We start from the raw sequence: 16,995 nt of genomic DNA on the forward strand, positions 1-16,995 counted from the left end.
TCCACACCCACTGTGTGTGGGCTCCTGGCTTCACTAAGAGTCGACAGGCCTGCAACATTTCCATGCAATGGAGTGAGCGATTCGAGGAAGGACAGGCACTCTCCACTGACTTTGCTGAGATTCCAGGGCCACTGCCACACGCCACAATCAGTTCTTCCCAGGTACTGCTGGGAACCCAGAGGGAAGGTCAAGGGGACATTTGCAAAGGCAGCTTCATGCAGCACTGCAAGCAATCACACAGTCACATGACTGGACCAGAGGGACACCACCCATCTCAGCAACTGCTGATGTACCTTTCAGTTGCAGAGGTCAATGTTCTTTGGCAGTGTACTGGGTACTGGAAATAATGAGGAGCAAAATATGGGCCCCTTCCTTCCAAAAGGTCACAGTCTGGCAGAGGAGCGGACCATGAAAACCATAAGTGGGCATCCAGCTCACTCAGCGTCTTGCCCTCAGACCCCACAGAACAACCAGCCCAGGACATGCTCCAAACCCACCTGACCTCAGGAGGTGTTGAGGGGGGCCAGCTGGCACCCTCAGGCCAAGATAAACAGAGAAGTAGAAAGAGCACAGGCTCAGTGGAAGAAACCCCAGAGGTGCAGCAGATTGGGTGTCCATTGGAGGGGCACTGGAGGGGCACCGAAGGGGCTTTTAACTTCTGCTCAGTAATTCTGTGCAAGGGGAAGCAGGATCCTCACTGGGAGGGGCTGCAGGAGGAATGAAGGAGGGGAGAATATACACCCACGTCATAAAGCTTGCCTGAAGACCAGAGAGGGCCCAGGAGCGGAAGCACTGCTGGAGGAGAGCACCAGAGATCCCCGGCAGGGGCGGAACCAGCAGAACAGATGAAGTCAGGATGAACACAGGAAGCTGCAGGAGGGGCTGAGCCAGGGCCTTGATCAGAGGATTGAGAGCCCTTGATCAAGGGTTGAGAGCAGCCCTGACACTTTGTAGAGAATAGTGAAGATGACACATTTTAAGTGATCTTTCAAATCATTCGTAGATTCTTTACAGCCCAAATTATCAGAGTGTGAAAGTTTCGAATGTGTGTGAATCATGGAGATTCACAGATTGTTAGAAACTTGAAGCTACCAGGAGGCAGCCTCAATTCACCTAACAGAGATCACAACAAGAAGTTTCAAGAGTTTGGTGCAGGCTGTGAGAAAGCCAGGTTCAGATGGCTGCAGAGTGTCACAGCAAAGCTGGTGTCAGATGACTGCTGAGGCCTAGTGTGAGGCCCGCAGAACTAGAGTTAGTGCTATGCCAGCCTGGACATGTCAGTGCCCAGCTCCCTGTTCTCCATGTTCCTCTCTGCCTTTCAAAATGCCCAGGGTTGAAGGGACTCTGCTCCACACCCATCAGCACCAGGGTGCTGCCTGTGCTCCAGAACCGCCTTCCTTGCAGAAGAAGCCCATCCATGCCCATAGGTCGCTTTCCACTGGGCACAACTCTGGTTTTGTGACAGGATTTCTCTGAACATCAACTAGTGTTCTTTTCCTTTTAATTCTGCAGTCAAAATGCCACCTATAACGTCTTAATGGGTGGCCACGCAAAGAAGGCTGGCCTCTCCCTGGAGACCCCAGCTCACTGAGCTCTCAGTGTGAAGAGAAGGATCCAGAAGTTTTCAGTGTGGGGAGTCTTCCACCTGGAAAGAAGTGGGAGACAAAGCTGCAGGGGTAGGGCGTTCTTGTACAGAGACCCGGGGGTGGGGGGTGGGGGGAAGGGAATTTTAGTGGTCACTGCACACTGGGCACCGGAGTACAGGCACCAGGGCTGACCCAATGAGGCTATAGCACGTGTCACACCTAACAACCACAAACCTGTTTTACAGAGGAATTTATTCTGATCAAACATCAGATCACTATGAAGTACTGCGGGGTGGACAAGATAGCTATCACTCCCTTTTTAATTCTGAGACAGCAGGGAGCTCACCTGAGTTAGAAGTTCTAGAGCACAGGCAGAACCCTGAACCTGCACTCCTCCAGCTTCATAAAGGCAGGGTTAGGGAAGTGAGCAATAAACACCAGTGTCCAGAATACACGGATCAGGGCACGCTAAGACACTGCCCAGCCAGGGCACCAGAGTCAGTCACTCCTTGGCCCTGGCAGAGGCCCCTCAGAGGCCACAATGCAAGCACCTGTCCCCCAGGCATCTGAAGAGGGGAGTTCCTGGTGTCTTACAACTCTGTGCTTGAGTACGCAACTTACTTACTTTGAGTAAAGGTAATCACTAGAACCTTAAACATGCCTGAGAGTGTGTGTGTGTGTGTATTTTCACACAGGCTATGATCCACCACATTAGCATGACTCTACCTCAAGGGTGAAAAGCAGGCATGTTCCCAGAATCATGGCCTGAAGCCCATGCAGCCAGTCACACTGTGAACCTGCAGACCAGGGAAGACGTGCCTGGCTTTCCAGGGCAAGCTCATGCTCCTCTCAGGTCCAGCTGCAGTGCCCAGCACGCACAGGACTGTCCTTCGCACAGCATGGAGCCAGGTTCTGATCTCTGCTAACTGGAAGTACCCTTTTCTCTTCCTTTCTTCCCATTCTCCTTATATAATTACTGTAGTTCAGGGCTTGTATTCCTTTATTTCCTATCCTGGGTGATCCTATGTGTGTAAACAAATGGATGAATAACCATCCTTCACCACCTGCAGGGCACTGGCTCTAGGGCTCCATGGACACCACAGCCCGTGGATGCTCAGGTCCATGTTTGAGATTATGGAACACTTCTGTATGTTCTCTACTTGTGCCCTTGCCCCTGTGTGCTTTAAATCCTTTCTGGACTACATGTAACATCTAACACAGTATAAACGTTATAAAAATAGTTGCTGCACTGCATTAATAAATAATGACAAGAAAAAGCATGCACGTGTTCAGTCCACACATGTGTACACGCAGTATGTACACAGATGCACAGAACAGGTGCTGCTTCCCCATGCCACTAATGCTGACCAAGAGCCCAGTGAGCTCTTCTCCAAAACCGTGAGACCATCAAGCTGGGGCCCATTCCAGAGCCATGCAGCAGATGAAGACAAGCTGCTGCTTCGTGAGAGCCTCAGCATACACAATTCCTGAAGCTGTCCATTGGAATACCACTGCACGGGGAAGGGATGGAAGCACATGGCATCTGGTCACAGAGCAACCATCTCAGGACCACAACACCTGGCTGGTACAATCTGTACCTGCAGGTCCACGAGCTGCGCAGCTGATTTTCCCTGGAGGCACAAGGCCTGGGCAACAAAGGCATGCAGATCCTCCAGGCAGAGTGTGTCCACCTGAAAGGAACAGAAAGGGCATCATTAGGTCACAAGAAAAACCCAAGGCTTCTGTAAGTAAATCTCAATCTCTGAACGGGGGCATGCACACACATGCATTGAAAGACGTAGTCACACACATGGGTGCACAACGCAAAATATGCTGGGGCAGCATTAAGGCCCGCTTGCAGGAAAGCAGAGTTGCTCTGCTCTCCATCCACAACCCCCGGCTCAAAGCTCTCTGGTGTCCTCAGCTGTGCACACAACTCAGGTCAAGTCAGACAGGGGAACCTGGATTCACAGTAAGGCTTGGTTCCTCTCCAGCCAGGAAAAAAAAGCCCAGAATGTCTGGGAGTGATCAGGAGGTGCCAACCAAGTCGAATTAAGAACAACATGGCAAGCACCTTGGGCACACACCAAACAGACCACGCAAGGCTCTCCAGACAGTACCACAGCTAGGCTGAGCAGGGGCAGCAGGAGGGAGCACATCCAACTCTGACAACCTGGATAGAGCTGTATTCTTGGGTCCCAGTTTAAAGTAAACCAGAGTCCCAGAGCATGAGCCCTCCCATTTTGTGGGTTCAAAAGGTCAGACAAAAGTGTAAAGAAGAGACAGAGAAACCAGGGAAAGAGAGAGAGAGAGTGGGAAAGCTGGGTCTCAAGTGAGCCATGGTGATGAGAAGGCCCAAAGAGCAGAGAGATGGTGCCTCTGCACCTCTCCTACCTGACACACACCTGAGACCGCCCTGTCCTCGTGCAGCTGTACTACCCAGTTACTGAGTGACTCCATTACTACACAAGAATGCAAGGGCGCTTTTCAGATGGAGAGGAGCAACCTGTGGCAAGCACAGGCTTGGGGGAAGAAGCACATCAGTGAACAGAGACCCATGTCCCTGATCCTTCCTGAGTAATAAATGCTGGCATGTCCACTCCCAGCAAAGTGGCCCACATAACTTTGAGAGACCTCAGCCATGGCACGACACTGGAAAGACCACACAGAGCTGCCGGCATGTGCCACCCCACCAGGCAGATGGGCTGTCGCTGAGATCTGGGCATGTTGAATGCTTACTCCAAAGTAGTGTCACCTTTACACTAAGAACAGTAATATAATTATTTCAGAGAAACAGCTGCAAATGTATGGTATTCATGACCAAGAAAAAGGATGTCAATCTTAGAATTAAGGCCAAGCACAAGCTCCACCTCTCTGCTCAGACTGAGGCTGGCTCATGAGCAACTCCACCTCTGGCCATCGTCACTCTGACAGGCGCATCTTGCACCAGCAGTCTCTGAGAAGGGCATTGCTCTGCCAAGTGTGAGACTCCCCACAGTCAGGTGGCAAGTCCAACCTCCAGACTGGCAACAGTGGTTCTCACTGGACAGCACACCTTATGAAGCATCTGTTCTACTACGGACTGCCTAGAACAGGTAGCATGTCTGCTGCTTCCTCAGATGAGTCCTGGGTCTTCTGTCATTGCTGTTAACTGGAAGACCTGCCCAAACGAGAGGTCTTAGTTTGAACTTTCTGCAGCTTCCATACAATGCACATCAAAATACCTAACTGAAGTGTAATTACATGAAACTAGTATTTCACAAATGTACCCTTTAAGCCTCCTAGTCTGAGAGTCATCGTCCTTATGACTGGAAGCACAGCACCTTCCCACCATCAAAAGGACACCCCGTGTCTTTCTGCTGGTTTCTAGCTGTGGAAAGTTCTGACTCAGCCTCTCTTTTGCAGTCAAGCTGCCACCTCCACTTGCTGGTGAGAAGTCCTGGTCTGGACAGGGTGGAATCCTCCTCCTGCTGCCTTGCTTCAGGTATCAATGAAGTGTGATGTGAGGCTAAGCTCTGGGATGCTGGGCTCTTTCTGCCTGCACGATGAAGGGCAGAGCAGGATGACCAGCAATGGATCAAAAAGCCATCTCCACTGTGGAAGAGGCAGCTCGATGCGCTCATCCCAGGAGTGCTGATGCGTGCCATCCACTGCGCCCAGCACTGAGAGCAAAGCATTCACTGCTACAGGTGAGAAAGGTCCACTCCCTGGCTATCTGCTGTTTCCTAGTCCTCACTATGGCTCAACTTCATCCACAGACACCTGAAGATGAATGAAAACTGGATAGTAAAAAGTAAACAATAATATACGGATGGACAGTTAACAAGCATACCAAAAGAAATGGTTCAACACTTAAATGTTACAAAACTCCTGACGTCTACGTTAATTCATGCTTTCCTAAGCTTTCCTTATACAAAGAAGTATTCTACTCAACATAGTAACAAAAACTAAAGTTTTTACTAGTATATGCTATAAAACCAGTAACAGAGGAGCTGTTTAACCATATCGTGTTTTTACAAAAAGGTAGTACAAGATGGGCAGAGCCAAGAGGACACTTCAAAAGGAAAGCTGGTGTACAGGCAGAACTCCACGACAGGGAAGCTTCTCAAGAACAACCAACAACTGCTAGACGTTCCACGCTAGACAACGGAAGGTGGCGGGTGCATGCCAGGGCAGACCCACCCGGACGGGTGTCAGGGACAAGGGGCCTGACAGGTTCCACGGAGTTGGTGACAGTCTTAACAGCTGCACAAGGGACATGCACCACGAGCAGGAATAATGTTTCTGAAGACAAGTGCCGGAAGGAGACACCTTTGCCAAGGCGTCTAACATGATCACAAATATGGGAAAAAACAACGAGGAAAAACCTTTTAATTGGCTTTTATGATTTTCTTAAATAGATTAAGTGTAAAACTACTGAAGAAGAAATAGACCAACTTGCTGAGTGACACTAAGGTGAAGGATCTGGCCAAGGCCACACAAGTTCCTTAGGGCAGGAGAACATTAGTGACAAGGATAAGCACTGACATCAGTGGACATCTTACTGAGCACTTCTACAAAACATTTCACATACTCTAGAATGTGGCTGCCCAATAACGCCAGAAAGCAGCTCTTGCTATTATCTCATCTGCAGACTGGAAAAGGAAGGTATGTACTCAGGAAACATGTTTGGATAAAGAAAAGGACATGACCTGGGGAAGCTGCAGGAACTGCCTAGAAGCGGAAAGACCAAGGGAGAAGCCAGACACTTCCCACCCTCCACTCTATGCGACCCAGGAGAAGAAACCACCTGCCAAACACAAGAGGACCAGAGGCAGGTGTGACAGCCTGAGACAGTCTAACCAAAGCATCTCACCCTTTCTAAAGCCTCTGACTTACACGCACCAAGGCCCTTAAGTTTAGAGCAGAGAGGGCCCTTGGTTCCAACTGACCACAGAGATTTCTTGTTCTGTGAGCAACTTAAAAGACTTAACAGTGTCACATGGAAGAGACACTGGGGAAAGATACCCCAGGGACAGCCAGAGCACCCCAGGAAAGACAGGCCGGAGTGAAGAGCAGCAATAGCCAGAGAAACAAAACAGCATTACCTGGACAAAGAGGTAGATCAAGAGGCAGCACAGAGCTCTCAGTGGGCTTTCAATGGCCTGCAGCTCTTCTCTTGAGGAGGAGAGGTTGAAGCACGCTAGGAGTGTATCCAAACGCCGGGCCTGCACTGCCGGCTCTTGGTTCAGCCACAGGAATTTCAGACTGGGTGTTCCCCCTAAAAAAAAAAAAAAAAGAAGAAAAGCAGACTTACTCTTCTTGTTTGCAGTACCAAACCACAACATGTTTCCTCTGGAAACACAGCAAGTGCAAACATCTCTTCCTTCCTTATATATGTGGGGCCTCGAAGTCTAAAAGAAACTGGAATTCATACAGGAACACAGTTTCCCAATTTGAAAACAAGACGAAACCTGAAGGGCCGGCACACGTGCTTCACTGACAGCCTTCTTCCGTGGAAGCGGGGCCCTGGCTCCCACTGCTCGTCACTGCTTCTGAGAAGACTCCACCCCACGCGGCTCCAGGGCGACAAGGGCTGGGCGTGCTGTGTGCAGTGCCAGGGAACTGGTCGCAGCACTGCGAGACACGCCTTCCTGGGATCCGTGTGGCATTCTGCTTGGGGCAGCTCGTGGGAGTCTGCAAGCCAGAGTGCGGGCATCTTAACGCCACTCTTCAGAAAAGCCCTGCCCTGAACTCCCAGACACACGAATTCCTAAAATGTAATTCTTAGTGTTTCATTTCTATACTTTACACATACATTTATTGAAAAGTCAAAAGAAACCCTTACTCGTCTACTTAAATCAGGACAAGCAGTAGTGAATGTGGGTGAGACACAGTGGACAGGGCAGCTGTGTCCACCCTGAGCAAACAGGAAGGTGCCCAGCAGTCGTGACATCCTGTCAGGGCCACTGCTACATAAGGTCCCCCGTGTTTACCAAGAAACAAAAGTGCTAACTAGATGGCACCAGAGCCCAGGGTCTCAGAAGGAAGACCTAGCTCTCTTTTGTCCCTTGCACTGTCCAGTGTTCTCACAGGCCCTCTCCCATCCTCAGAAGTGAGGCACTCAGCCAGTCACTTGCATTTCTTTTTCCTCCTGTGGTGCTGGGATCAAACCCAGGGCCTCACAAACACTAGGCAAACAATCTACCACCACACACACCTGAACCTAGGCCACTGCATTTCTGAAAAGCCTTAAGTGTCTCCTCCACCAGAAAAGCTTTTTTGCCATTTATTTTGGACAGAAAAAACATTTTTCTTTTGTGAGAAAAAAATGCTAAAGATAAAGGCATGTTTGGCACTTGTACTTAAGAGTTGGTATTCCAAGATGTCCACAAGCACACCTCAGGATCACATTCCCAGGGGTCACCTTCCTCTAGGACAGGGTGCTGCCCATGGGTCAAATCCACTTGCTATCTCTTTTCATACATCTGCAAGCCAAAAGTTGTTTCCACGGTTTCAAATGGTTGGTAAACTGGTGGGGGTAGGGGATAGCCAGGTGCAGTGGTGCACACCTATAATCCCAGTGGCTCAGGAGGCTGAGACAGGAAGATTTCAAGTTCAAAGTCAGCCTCAGCAACTTAGCAAGGCCCTAAGCAAATTACTGAGACCCTGTCTCAAAATAAAAAATAAAAAGGGTTGGGGATGTGGCTCAGTGGTGAAGTGCCCCTGGGTTCAATCCCTGGTACCAAGCAGGTGGGGATCAAAGGAAACTAATACTTCCTAACACAAGGAAATGTCATGTAATTCCAATTTAGACATGCTCATCCCTACGCACTGTGCACAGCTACTTCTTCATTTCCATGACAGGGCAAGAAGAGGGGACAGCGGCCCAAGGGACCTAACACATTTGCTACCTGACCCACTACACAAAGGCTGGAGAGTCTCCAATATCACAGCTATTGAATGTACACTACTTAGAAAACGTTTTTTCTTATTACAAAAGTCAGACATCGTAAACATTCTTTGAAAACAGAAAAACATAAAGAAAATAAAAATAACCTCCTACCCAGATGCCACCAGATTTGGGAACACTGCTTCCAGATCTCCTTCAAGTCTATAAAACACCTGGGAGCACAGCTGTGTGCCAAGTCAGGTCGGAGCAGAGATGGGGACACCACCTTTTATTTCGTTTGTTAGACACATAAAAACTGGAGGTTGGTGTAACACTTTAGAACCTAGTGGAAGTGATGGATGACCATGAGTGACAGCACTCACTCACCCCGTTATTCACTCCCTCCAGGACAAAACTCCAAGAGATGGCCTTGAATATTGAGGTAAAGATTTCCAAATGTCTAGTGAAAGACAGGAGACAAAGAAATACAAACCGGTCCATTTTTTTACCTGCTTTTTCCCAACCCCACCTGTTGTCACGAGAGTCTCTGTGAAGGCTCAGCCCTTCGGGTGCCGCGGACAGCTGGGAACAAGACTGTGAAAACCTCAGAGGCTCAGTCCAGAGGAGCCAGGAGCCAGCCAAATAATCACACTAACCAACTGTGGTGAGGCTGCCACCAAGAAGCAAGCAAGCAGAGACTGAAGACAAACGTGCTGAGTGGGAAGGGAAGCGGGTCCACAACGGGAAGCAACTGAGGATGAGCCCCGAGGAACACCACTTCAGGTCTGGGCTTCGAAAGACTCTGGCTGCAGTGGGAGCTGACTGCAGGAGCGGGGAGAGGGACACCGCGAAGCAGAGCAGCCCGGTGGGCACAGGAAAGGTGCGCAGGCACAGGAGGCTGCATGTGCGTCTGCACCTGCACCACAGGGGAGGCAGTGGCACTCACCACAGCCCAGGTGTGGCCCTCAGGGGCACCCGGGAACTCACAGGGAACCCAGGACTCAGGGTCATGAGCTCACTTCTTTAGCTCTCAGCCTTCAGAGGCCGTGAACAAAAAAGCTGGTAAACAACTTAAGGAATTGAGGGGTTCTGTTTTCCTCTCCCCAGCTTTTTATGAGAACAACAGCCACAGCAGGGAACACCAGGAACTCATGTGAAAAGGTGGGGCTTTATCCATTGTCCATCATTAGAAACACAGGGCCGAGAGCAATGGTGTTTTAAAAAGGAAGGGGCCAGAAGATTCTGAAACAAAGTGTAAAAGCCACTCAACACCCTTCACCCTTTAGAAAAGCTAAAGATCATTTACATAGACAAAAAAAAGGGTAGCTTCCTCATAATAAAGAAACGAGTCTTTAATGAAGTGGAGAACCTACAAATTTCTTAATATCAGAGAATTTCAATGCCATGTTCAATCAATGCCTGCTTGGTCAGGAAACAAGGAATGACTCCGTACAGATGAATGTCAGAGACAAGACCTCTCCATCGCCTCCTCTAGGAGTCCTGGGTCTCTAGGAGGACCTCAAATACTCCCCGTCCCCACCGTCTGATGCCACAGACAGAACATCTCCACAACACATGGTATCCTCTCATGACTCTGCAAACAGGCCCACTTACAAGTACACGTGTCTTCTTAAATGCAGTAAGCTGGTTCCACCTACTGCACAGAGTTATTTCTTTGACAGCTTTCTAGTTATCATCTGGGGTAGGGCATGCATTTTTTTGATGACCATTTAGATTACTTCTCTTCCAGAGAAAGCTACTCTAGAAAAATGGTTCACTCTGGCCAACCCCTGGATGACCTGCAATCACCAACCTCGCTGAGACTACCACTGAACAGAAACACAGTTCCAGTTTAGAAGAAGCAAACTCTGATCAGAATTGGAAGGCTGATCAACTCAGCAGAGTGGAAGAGCACCGCACACATGTACTCTCAGACAGACACGCACTCTGATGTGCACACATGCCTGGAAATGGTCACACTCACTCCTCATGTAACCTGGTGAGAGTTCCAGTGCAAACACAAGCACAGAGAGCCTCTCAGGAGGGATGCAGACCCAGAGGCTGCAGGAGACACTGCTGGGACTCCATCAGGGAGGCTTACAGCATGACAACACTGAGCTTCCACAGAAGCAGCACTGCCACGCGCTGTGGAAGGAACTGCCTCTGAAGCCGGTTCTTAGCCACCTTATGATCTTATGGCTATTCCCACACATACTCCTAGGTATGTTCACTCAGGATGCAAGACTGAAACTCCTAGAACTTTCGTCTCTCTCATATCTTAATTTCATGTGTGGAAGTTTTAACTCACAAGTTCAATTAAAATTAATATTCACTCTATCTTTGTGGAGAGAACATTTGTGGCCATAATAAATTAAATAAAACCCCTTAACTAGTCACATGCAAAGTGAATCTTTACTCTAACCAGGTGAACCGCATCAGCCTACTTAGAACAAGCAAAATAACTGATTCAGATATAAACAGAGCCAACTGTCAGCACCTCGATGTCCCTGAACTCTGTGCTCATATGAGTAAGCGGTCTAACTTCACGCTTTCTAAAGGACGGGCTACACTGCCTCTACCTAACGCCTTCAAAACAGTGGCTGTGGCTATAAATAGTGCATGACACAAAGTGCAGCCTTGCCTTAGGCTCTGATGTATCTGTAACACATTCATTTGATAAAGCATCATGCTATTTTTACAAATGGGAGAGAAACAACTACTGAGACTCTAAGACTCCTCCAAGAGAGGGAGTTGCAGAGCCTGGCCGCCACACTAGCATGCCTCAGCAAGCGCACACACTCACAGGAGCCCCCAGACCTAGTAAGACTGTCTTTTTTTTTTTTTTTTTCCCCCGTGCTGGGGATTGAACCCAGGGCCTTGTGCTTGCAAGGCAAGCACTCTACCAGCTGAGCTATATTCCCAGCCCAAGACTGTCTTGATTGCATGCAATAAGCATCAGGACGAAAACGTTCAGAAACAGGACAACACAAGAAAACAGCACTGTGATCTTTGATCATAAATGAGAATGAGACAAATATTGCACCGCATTTCACTTTGTAACAATCTTCTCAGACATTCTGCAAGAAAACAGGCATTAAACCATAGGTGGTGTGGACTTCCTGAGAAGTGCAGTGCTTAACGAGATTACTTACCTCAAGGACACGAACCTGTTCAGATCTGAGGGCAGCACTGCCACCTGCCTGGCTTGGCCATGAGCAGAGCCTGAGGCAAAGCACCTTGCAGGCTCTCCTGACAGGGAAGGAGAGGTCAGTGCACAGGATCCCACCACTGCTACCCAGCACCACACAGGCAAGAACGCCTGTGGTGGGGAACGGGCACTGCCTGCCCCTCTAGAACAAGACCATTCCACAACATTCTGCATCCCCACTGAAAAGCATCTAGATGTTGAGAGCTTGTCTTTTTACAGATCACATCAACATCAACATAAACCGTCATTCATCTAAGTCACCTGCCACAGAAGTTCAAAGTCCTATTTTTAGCTTTCTAACTATGGGGTATGCAGGTGTCTGAGGCAAGGCCTCCGGGGGCAGCGGTAGCTTTCTAACTGGGGTACGCAGGTGTTTGATCCAAGGCCTTCTGGGGCAGCCGTGGTCCAAAGCACTGCACACATCAGATGCAGCTCTAGGCACCAAGCAGAATGCCTTCAGGAACACCAAAAGGAATTTTTCTGATACTTACCTGACTTCTAGAGTTTAACACAAGGTGGACTTTAAAATTAACTCAAAATACGATGAACATTCTAATTCAAACCACGAGGAAAACCGTAATAATTCATTTCCATGTAACTTTTGGAAAGATACTATAAGATGGAAATTACATGCATAACAAAGCACTTTGGAAAATCATTTTGGCTACCATGTAAAAAATTCTCCTTGCTGTACAATCAAATGTCAACGTGCTTTAATCTACTTTTGTGATAATTTCTTTTGTAGAGTTGAGTCCATGAAGTCTAGAACAAGGAAATATGCCTTACAATAACTTTTCTCAATGTTTGTCCCAGTGTAATTTCGCTTATTAAAAAACTACTTGCAAGGCTCAGATTCATATTTGGTAAAACACACTACCATAGAATGTAAAGTGGTGATGCCAAAGAATTTGATAAATATCCAAATAGAGTATCAAAATCTTAGAAAAATAATCTTTTTTTCTGAAATAATGACACGGGCCACCCTTCCTCCTCCAGGGCTGTCAATACACAGGACACAGCCCAACTGCTGGGTGCCCTGACCATGTTCAGATACAGAGACGTGCGTGGAGAAAGGCTGCCCTCTGGACTCACTTCAGCTGATTTTTCATGACCTTTGTTTTTCCTTCCCTTTCACTATGCTGTGAGGTACTGGTCATGAAAAGAAAACTTACTTTTCCAGATCCAATAAGCCTCCTTGATCCCCCCTTTCTAATACTACCCCTCATCAAAATATGGCTCTGAAGACAAAAGCTTATTCAAGCAGAATGTCAAGAACTCTACCCTGTAAATTCAGGGGCGCTTACTAAGGGGCACCTGTGAGGTGGTCAGGGCACAGGGCAGCAGTGGCCTCTGACCATGGCCCCATGTCTTCTCTTTCACTGCTCCAGGTCTTGAGCAGAAAGAGGGAAAAGCAAAGCCCGCAACAGATGGGCCCAGCACCCTGCCCTCTAATGCTTGGACACCTTACCAGTGTGACATGCCCATCTCAGGCGGAGGGTTGGAAGGAAAACCAGTGTATGTGCAGCACGACACACCTATTCCTGAACTTGCATCCTACAGTGAACAGATCAAGACTGTCAATACCTGGAATGGTCATCGGCAGAGGTCTGACGAGGTCCGGGTGCCGCAGCGGGTTCCCAGGGTACACGAACCACTCCTTGACAGCCGGGCTAGCGCTGGTATCATCTGAGGAGAGACAGCAGATCAGAGGGGCAGAAAGCCAACCTGGTCTGTGGACACGCGTCTGCCCCATGAGTGGTCCTCTCACTTAGGGGACCTGGCATGGCTGAGGCATCAACAGCTGCTTCCTTCCTTGGCCTGAGGGTAGCCCTCAATTCAAGGATAGCCAGAACCTAGGGAGCGAACTTGCCAGGTCCCTTCCTGCTTTACTCAGATTCTGGCAGAAAATACTGAGAGAAAACTGCTGGGAGAGGAGAGTTCTTTCGATCTTTAATAGACTGCAAAAAGCTGATGCAATAAGCCAGGCACAATGGCTCAAACTTGTAATCCCAGCAACTCAGGAGGCTGAGGTGGGAGGATTGCAAGTTTGAGACTAGCCTCAGCAACTTTAGTGAGAACCTGTCTCAAAATAAAAAAATATGCTGGGGACGTAGCTCAGGGGTAGAGCACCTCTGGTTCCATCCCCAGTACCAAAAAAGGGGGGAAAAAATTGGTACAACAATCCAGAACAAAGGGGTTTATGTACAACAGAAGAAGAACTGCAGGAAAATTCGGCTTGACCTCACTTAGCATGCCAACATGAAGGGCACTTTCTACTCAGTACGCCCTGCCTGTCTCAAAACCCTCAGGTGCAGCAGATGGGGCTCTCCATAGTAACAGGATCAGCCTGTGGCACTTGCATGGTGCCTCCCTCCTGCCCCCAGGGCTGCTGGCTCCCTTACTCAGTGCAGGGTCTGTTCCTGTCTCCAGAGCCTTTCCCCTGAGCTTCTCACGTCTGAGTCCCTGTGTCCCTCTGGGGTCACTGCTTCCCGCTGGCCTGGGAAGGCAACACCTTGATCACTGCCCTCACATCCTCAGTCCAGCTTTGCCCCACTCTGTTCTACTGAAATGGTGCTGCGGTGGCACCCAGTGGATGCTGTGTTCCGTATGATTCCACTCTCTCTGCGTCTGGTCACTGCCCATCAACACCCACCTCCCTCCTGGGCTCCTTCCCACTTCATCTCCTCCTTTGTAAAGCTGCTCTCTTTCTGCCCATTCCTAAAGCTGGGGTCCTCGGGGTTTGGTCCTGCCCTGGTACACACCTAGGCCTCCAGGTGTGCCTCTAGCCCATGCCTCCTTGAGCTCCAGACATCATCTGGCCCTCATTGGCCTCACGGCAGACACACATCCTGCACTTCTTCATGGAGTCCTTACAACCTCATAACAGGCAAATCACACAAGAGGAACAAAAGGCCAGAGCAGCATCTGGGTAGAAGAGGAGGAAATGTTAGCCCTGTGGGCATCTACAAAGAATGAGCTTGTGTGGACAACGTTCTCATCTAGCCTGACTCTTTGGATAACAGTATTTTCAATCCCAAGTCCAGAGTCACACCGATGAACTCTGCCTAGACCCCATGCACACACGTGTTCTTAAGTACCAGCTCCCTGTCCTTACTGGCAAGGTCGAGTAGGGGAGGGGTGCACCGGGCAGAGGCAAAGAGAAGGAACGACAATGTCATCCCCTCATGACTGGGATGTTCCAATTGGTAATACTCTCCCAACTTTTCAAAAACACTGTATTTGTCCTTATGGTTCTATGACATTTTTATATTATTGCCTTAGTCTACGATCGTGTGTGGTCTCAGTTCTTATGCTACTTTTTGCACACATCTGAAAAGTCACCTGTTGAGTAGATGTTTAGAACGGGCTGTACTCAAAAGGCCAATGGCTGTTCTCCGACAACACAATGACCATCCTGAAGCTTCCCTGGTTCCTGGAATGTCTACTAGGAGGAAATGAGGAGAGAGGGACAACAGGCAATTCACCGGCTGTCCAAGGCTGCCAGTGTGCAAGGGGATCCCAACACTGTCAACCAGGGAGAGCTACAGGAGCAGAGTGGTCAGACCCCACCTTACATCTACACCCTTAAGTTTAATGTAAGTTTTTGTTAAATGATTGAAGTTATGATATTCATTAAAGCTGAGACTCAAAAAGACAGATGCAGAAGCAAGAACGAGTGTGAAGCCAGGGACTTTAGGATTCCCTCCCTGTCAACCACATGCCATCTAGGACATCTGAAGACCACATGCTCAACTACATGAAGCACACATGTAGCAGGAACAACAGATACTCCCTTGAGGCTCCCTGTGAGACAGGAGAGCTGACATGCCTGAGATCAGGATGCAAAATGTACCCATAGGGGGAGCTCTGTAGGACCAGCACACCAGCCCACTGCTTGAGACTTCAGATTGTGGACTCAGGCTATGGAGTGTGAGCCGGGCTCTAGGCTGGGTCTGCACTATGTGGTCTGCATGTGAGTGAGTGTCCCTCCATCTAGTCAGGCTGGCCTGGAGGCTGCTGCTTACCCAAGAGGGGTGAGAAAAAAGTCTCCCTCTCCCCGAGCATGAAATCCAATTGTGAGTTACCTTTTCTAAGGAATGCCTTGAAAGCCTGTGCCTGGAGTTACCGTGGTTTAAGCCAGAGAAGATTCTGTGTTGTCAACCTGGATGTAGTGCCAGGTAAGTGAGACAGTTCGGGTGTAAATGTGAGGACTCTGCCCTGTGGAGTTCAGCAGAGAGCCAGAGCCCAGAGGAAGGGAGGTGAGGCTCAATCCCAAAGGCAAAGATGCCAGCGTGACTCCCATCCCCAGGCTGAGATAGCAGAGGTCTTCAGGAGGACACAAGAAGCAGTGAACTACATGTAGGGCAGGGCAGCGGCCCTGACAGAAAGGAAGCAGAGGGCAGCTCCTTTACAAAGATCAACAAAGCAAATGGTGAAATATTCCTACAATGTAGAACCGAGTGACAAAAACTGGAATTAAGAGATGAAAAAAACAAAAGACCAACCAAGATTCAACATCTGTCTCACTGCAGTTCCAATAGTAGAAGAGGAAATCTGCAAGTACATAAATGGTAAACAGAGACTCTCCGAACTACCCAAGGAAAGAAATTACCAACAAGGGAACATGAGCCACTCCAGCACTCCACTGTACCAGCACCTATGACCCCAGAGGACAGTGGATGGTCCAGTCCAGGAAGGCAGCCAGCAATCACACCAGAACTAGACACACATGGAAGCAACTGCATCCATGTATGGGGCACTGGGTAGTGCCAGACTGACTGGGAGAGGAAAGCAATGCTGAACCACCAATTCCCTTGTTTCTGACAGAGGCAGTGTCCAGACAACAGCCTCCTGGGTGTGCAGGTCCAGCTATTTCCCTGGGACCTCCAAGATGGAGCACCAGGGAGCATGCGACACACCACAGCAGGCATCCTCGAGGCAGGCTGAGAACAGGACTATCTGCACCCCAGGCAAGAGCCACCAGGAGCTGGCCAACCTGTGACTGACAGCAGCACTCCCTGTGGCCAACTCCCTAGAAGCTCAGGTGACCATCCAGGAAGGCCCTGCCTGAAGAACAAGGTGATACTACCAGCTCTATGGCAGAAACTTCCAAGAACTGGAAAATTAACTGCTAACAGAACAGACCTCAACAGCCATTCTAGCACCTAAATGCTCCAGCATGCCATCCAAAGATGCTGATGAGAGAGTAAGCAGATGAAAAGTCAAAAGACAGCCTTGAGGAAGCTGTGAAGGGGGCTGAGTCACAAGCAAATCTTGATGAAAGGAGGTTAAATTTCTTTCAAAAAAAGACAGGAAATAAAAGCCCACAG

The 16,995-nt window shown here is 49.0% G+C and overlaps 1 protein-coding gene across 4 annotated transcripts in view; it reads right to left on the reverse strand.

Moving 5' to 3' along the window:
- Nucleotides 1-16,995, reverse strand: part of FAM120B (family with sequence similarity 120 member B) — an 80,314-nt gene that overhangs the window by 37,810 nt on the left and 25,509 nt on the right. For all 4 annotated transcript variants that reach the window (XM_079146146.1, XM_079146144.1, XM_079146145.1 and 1 more), the window contains exons 4-6: nt 13,250-13,351; nt 6,674-6,846; nt 3,185-3,277 (exon numbers count right to left, since the gene is read on the reverse strand). In XM_079146146.1, the coding sequence (XP_079002272.1) occupies nt 3,185-3,277; nt 6,674-6,846; nt 13,250-13,351 (368 nt within the window). The remainder of the gene's footprint in view (nt 1-3,184; nt 3,278-6,673; nt 6,847-13,249; nt 13,352-16,995) is intronic.

This window comes from Sciurus vulgaris, assembly GCF_902686455.1.
Source record: "Sciurus vulgaris genome assembly, chromosome: 7".
In the NCBI taxonomy this organism is placed as follows: Eukaryota; Metazoa; Chordata; class Mammalia; order Rodentia; family Sciuridae; genus Sciurus; species Sciurus vulgaris.